The sequence below is a fragment of the Clinocottus analis genome, unplaced genomic scaffold, assembly GCF_023055335.1.
Source record: "Clinocottus analis isolate CAN_PGR_092001 unplaced genomic scaffold, fCliAna1.0.p SCAF_27, whole genome shotgun sequence".
In the NCBI taxonomy this organism is placed as follows: Eukaryota; Metazoa; Chordata; class Actinopteri; order Perciformes; family Cottidae; genus Clinocottus; species Clinocottus analis.
In genome coordinates, this window is record NW_027176009.1 from 3,565,940 (window position 1) to 3,572,015 (window position 6,076).

Genomic DNA, 6,076 nt, shown 5'->3' on the forward strand with positions numbered 1-6,076 from the left:
GCTTGATATATATGGATTTACCTGGGCTCTGTCAGGTTAGAGTAATATATCTGGCACATCTGGTTTTCAAAACTAGTCTGCGACTGCCAACTTGTTTTTATTGTCAATTAATTGTACAAGTAAAAAGTCTTAAATATATAAGAAAAGTGTATACAAGGTAAAGGACAGCCACTTGCATTAAATTCAAATATGTAAAGTACCAAAAGTAAAAGGTGTATTATTGTGCAGAATGGCCTATCCCAGGAAAAACAACATTGGATTAAGATTATTGATGAGCTTGAATGTGCACACCACTTTAACGTTGCAGCTGGTAAAAGTGCAGTTAAACAGTGTAGACGTGCACAAAGCAGACAGAGGTAACAGACGGAAGGATGGAGGAGTCGGTCCCTTCAATGAAGCAATAAAATGGGTGAGAGCAGACAGCCCCCCCCCCTCCCCTCATCCCTCTCCCTTTTGTGCTACAGTTGCCAAGCAACATGAGGCTAGAGTGAAAATGGTGGCGTGAGGCTGCTGCATTTTATGAATGAAATTCTAAAAAAGAAAGAAGCCAGGGGAAGGGAGGGGAAAGAGTGGGCCAACACACTCAGTCTCGCTTGTGCTCTTCCTTCCTCACTGGTCAAGGAGGAACGCAGCGGTGTAATTAAGATATGGTGATTACCAGAAAGTAGCACTAAGGTCCACGAAACAAACTTTATTAAGCCCACCAGAACCTCCATTGTTACAAATACTGAGGGAGGGAATATGTAGCAAGTAGAAAAAGAAAATGTGCCTTCTCATCTGGAAGACAACATAAGCGCTGAAAAAACATTATTTACAGGGAGCCTAAACCATCTTAACAACTTGACTGCAATCGAGAAACCATGTGTTTTCCTACATGTTTTGTGCATCATCAGAGACAGACATTTAATGTCACATGTTTAACCATAACTGAACTGGGGCCTGTTTGAAGAGTTATCAGGTTAACTTAAGGGTATGACTAGTAAACTCTAGGTTGTACTTCACATAAGCCATCTAGCCAACAGTAAATACAGCTAGTTCTTGCCACAGGCTCTTGAACATGACCCACATTTTAAACCCAAGATTTCTGCCCACAGGTACTCCTACTCGAGATGCTACACATTTACATGAGACAAACTTTCACAAAAATGAAATGCTTTACTATAAACAGCAAGTGCTCCATACAAAGCACTGCCCATATCTTTGATCCGTGCTCAAGAGGACACAATGAACAGCACAGTACGGGTCCCAAACAGGTGAACATCAGTGAATGTGTATGACTTGCAAATCTCAGGCCCATGAGGATATGGCCTTCTTAAAATCTCCCCACCCTCATAACTAAAAACTTTCATTAGCTCAGTTTTGACATTGTCTAAAACAGAGATATAGTAAAATAAGGCAAAGATGGTTGTGCACGCCTGTATGTGGTGAAAGAGAGCACAAGAGACAAAATCAGTTTGTAACAATGCCAGCTTCATTCATTTGCGTATGCTGTATAAAAATAATGTCCTTGATGCATCCTTGGCCTTCTTGTCCAAATGTGTGTTTGCAATGTGGATGAGTGTACAGATAAGAAGAACCTCTTGTCCATTATCTTAATCTGATGATTTTTACATGCAGTCCATGGAGTTGTCTGGCATCAGTCCAAGAGGTGGCATCTTTCCTGGTATACAGGACGGAGGGAGCATGCCGCTGATGTTGGGGGACGGGTCGACGTTCTCGCAGTCCTCCATCTTGTCTGCCGAGCCCTCCCAGTTGATATGGAAGCGGGTGACACGGGGGTTGGAGGCCAAAATATTCCTCAGGAGCTAAAAGAATAAAAGTCTCATTTGTGAAATGTAAAACATCCCGTTTGTGGTAGAGATGTCCTGACTTTTAGTTTTACCAAACCTTTCCTGAATGTAACTAAACAGCATATTTTGATTAGGCCCGCCGTGCCTGGTAAACACCCTTGTCTGACAAACTGTATGCCTCTTGTTCTGATGCAGGCTTTCCAGAAAAGAAGATGTCGTCTCTCAACTCGAGATAACCTCGATGGCATCCTTTGGATTATTTTCTCAGATTTATAAAAAGCTTCTGCACAGCATCAGAAGACATTATACCACCGTTTATTCAAAAGTTAAGTGGATCCATGTTATATGACATGGAGTCATCTTCAAATTGCTATTTTGTAGGGACGCACTGATTAATCGGTTGAACGTTGGTATCAGCTATCTGCCAAATTGTTATTGTAAACATTGGTGTATCTCTATTATTTTGTTTGAGAAACATTGAAAATAAATAAATACATATATATATATACACACACTTTCTTAATGATATTGTTGCCTGTAACTTATATTTTAGATCACCTGATGGTAGTAGAAAATAGTGCACGTTTCAACAGACTTTTCGTTTTACAAGCAGTACCATACTGTACCACTGTACCATATCAGCACAAATACATGTAGCTAAAGCTTTGCTTTAATTTCTAAAAATGTTAAAAAATAAATTAAGGAATACAATAAATGCTTAGCCGTTGGAATTCAGACCAGTAAAATTAAAAATAAATAAACTCAAGGCACTATTGTAGGGCTGCCAGTTGATTAGCTTATTAGTTAATTCATTTTTTTAATTTTCTTTTTTGCATGCTGAATGACTTATTTTCAATAAGTATGATTCTTTTTAGATCTGTTAATAAAATAAACCTATTTATGAGTGAATAAAATTGTGTTAGTATAAGAATATTTTTCTGTCGAGGACAGAATAATGAAAACAAAAGCACTACACAAATAAAATGTATTATTATGCTACTACTCGTGACAGAACTCAATGACAGGCTGCTCTGAGTGTGTGTTACCTGAGTGTAGTCTGGTTTGAGGGGTGGGTTTTCCCGTAGTTCAGGGTCTGTGTATTCATTGTTGACATAATAACCAATGCGGATGAACTCCTGTCCACGGTAGGTGCAGGTTATAAGGACTACAGTCACTCCTACAGCGTCACTCTCTGGAATCAGGCCTGTGTTAGGAGCATCAGCCTGAGGGGGCAGACGGAAACCCAACGAGGAAGAAATCAGTTCAAAGTAAACGACAGTAATCATGTTACTAATGCAGCATCAGAAAAAAATAAAAGGACTAATGTAACAAGGGAAATTACAATTATACCCCGGTTTATTTTTCAGTCCAAGTATTCAATGGCTTCTGTGGTCAAGCTGTATAAGATGAGTGGTAACACGTGACCACAGCTTACTGACCTGAAACACAAACATGTGTCTGCCAGCCGGTACCGGGCCAACTAGAACAGAGTCCAGAACCTGGTCATATTCCTCGCTCTCAGCTGAACCCACATAGATGATCTTCCACTCCAGATCTGATATCACACACACAACAGAGAGACTTACCATGTATTTCTGTTTGTAAGGAATAGGAGTTACACACTATTGATGTTGATTATTGTGCTTGGACGTCTCCAAACAAGCCAGCAGCTTTTATACATATGTGAAAAGCAGAAAACTGAGACATTTTGAGTCACCCAGATTTTTTTTTTAAATGATCTACCACAGAACAACCTTGTCAGCTGATATTGGTATCTTCTATTTCCCTACGTGTACTGGCTGATGTGAATATCGTAAAACTGAACTAGTCTATGAAATAATGTATTCTTGCAAGAAGAGGCACTTATACAGAGTCGCAAGGAGCCTGTAGAAGTGACAAAAGAAATACTAGATCAGCGTGGCCACAAGACATACAGATTTGTATATCGTGCAATTAACATATGGAACCTGTTGCCTTAAGTACTTTATTACTTAACAGGTGCTATTTTTATTACTTAACAACAAAAGAAGAGGATGTGGATGCTACTTAGGCAGCTGCTGCATGACCCACAAGTCACCCAATGCAGGTAGTGCTAGTATGCACAATAACAGCTTGTACACCAGTTCACTTTGATAAGAATATAAAATATTTATGAAATAAAATTGCCATTGTACCAATTACAAATCCAATATACGTTTTTGTTCAAATGCAACAACAAAGCAGCTTCCTCTACCTGTCTTACTCAAATTATAAAATTTGAAGTCGTAATTTCATGGCCTATCAATTCACATTACCTCAAAAATCTGATCATAGAAATTCCAATGTCACTGACGGCAACATATAAACAGTAATAATAATAATGCACTTATTTTGTTAAATGAGTCGATAATGACAGTATGCAAAATGTCATCAGTGCATCCATACATGCGATTTTATTTGGTCTTAAATCCCTAATGACCACAATAATAAGTAGCGTCTTTAACGTTCCCGACAGTGTATTTAGGTACATAATTACATGTTATTAATTTGGTCACACAGGGCACCATTACATATTATATTAATAAAGTTACATAGGGCACCATTGCATATATTATTGGTATACAGCTCCACAGTTAATGACAGCAAAGGTTAAGTTATATGTATTCCCAGTAGTCGATACATGCTACTTCTATCCTGTAGTATCTGCCCGCGGTTCGCGGCAACTCGTTAAGCTTGTCCGTTGCTACAGTAACGTAACGTGATCAACCAATTAGCTTCACGGAAAAAAACTCGACAGAACGTCCATGGACCAATCAGTGCAGGCAGGAGGCGGGGTGCTGACCATAAACGCGCCAGCGCCAATTTTCAACAACTTGTCAAATGAAAAAGCCCTATCCAGCATCAAAGACGGCTAATATATATTGGTATTCCGTCGATCAAAACAGCATGCTCGTCATATACTGACGACGCACCCTATCTGCCCTCCCTAAAGTACAAGTTACCACTGAGACAGAATGAAGAAAGGTAGCTCGTACCCAAAGCTAGCATACAACAAAGAATAGTGTAACTGGCATTACACGTTCACGTTAGCTGAAAACTATACCCACCTTCCGGCAAATCCTCCATGCATTCAAACGTTATTTCAAACTGAAAGGGATTTCCAAACGGGCTCGGGTTGTCCAGCACAGCAACATTTAACACTTGTACCTTGGCCATAACGGTATCTTCGAAGGCACCTCGACCTGGAAAACTGATTTGCTCTTCTCTTACTTGAACAAAGTTTAAAGAGTCACTGCCTGTTTTAATGTCGCCGTGTTACCGGGTTGGCTGATCTCCAAGGCTTTGACGTTGCCTGTCCTCGAGGATGTCAGTTAAAAGTCTGATTCTTTTCTTCTCCGAAAACACCAACATTACCTGATGGCTGCGCTACCGGAAGTACGTCACTCTTCATCTTCTTCTTCTTCTTCTTCTTCTTCTTTTTCTTCTTCTCCTTTGAGGTTCATTGGCGGTTGGCAAACAACTGTTTGGTGCATTACCGCCACCAATTGGTATAAAGTGTGGATCAAGATGTCTATCACTTGCCGCATCAAGAAAATAACTCTACCTCAATAAAATAACGCCTTACATCAACCACAAAACAAAATAAAAAATAAAACAAATTTGCTGCATTTTAATGAGGATGTCTGATCTACTGTCTGAATGACTCTTTTGTGGTGGTCTTGTGTCTTCTATCGACTGTAGTGCAAACATTATTGCCAGCATTTCCTCTGTGTATATAGTATTTGGACAAATCAAGCAATTTGAAGATGTTCCTTTGTTCCTGTAATTGCTATGTCTTTTAAAATATTTAGAAAAGGTTAGCCTGGCTCTTTTCAAAGTTAAAACGTAGGCTCAATAGCAACATCGTAAATCACAATGGTATTCTTTTTGTGTATGGATGCAAAAGACAAGATTTATTTTGTTTTGTTAATAACCAAGCTTTCCATTTGCTTTAAGCCTCCACATTATTCTGACCTCCACTTCCTCGGGTCAATGCTTGCTTTGAAGATAACTAAACAATCTATAAAAGTGTGTTATTGTGCTGCATGTTCAGACGGCTGCTTTTATTTGTTTCACACCGGTAGATTTTTGGCCTCCATGCTTCACCTTAGATTGCACAATCCCTCTCAAACTGGGTTGAGCCTTTTGCGTTTCTCATTCTTGGTCACCACTGTAACATTTGTAGACACTTTTATTATACGTCCTTTTGATATATATATATAATAGGAAGTGTATTTCACGTGTAGAGCCTATTTAGTCTTGCTGAC

General features: G+C 39.3%; 1 protein-coding gene across 1 annotated transcript; it reads right to left on the reverse strand.

Annotated features, from left to right (window-relative positions):
* Positions 1–676: 676 nt before the first annotated feature.
* asf1bb (anti-silencing function 1Bb histone chaperone) lies at positions 677–5,213 on the reverse strand. Its single transcript, XM_068592549.1, has 4 exons — positions 4,877–5,213; positions 3,230–3,345; positions 2,837–3,013; positions 677–1,805 (listed from the first exon to the last, which is right to left on the reverse strand). The coding sequence occupies exons 1-4, from the start codon at positions 4,983–4,985 to the stop codon at positions 1,608–1,610; spliced, it is 600 nt and encodes a 199-aa protein (XP_068448650.1). The 5' UTR covers positions 4,986–5,213; the 3' UTR covers positions 677–1,607.
* Between the last annotated feature and the right edge of the window lie 863 nt (positions 5,214–6,076).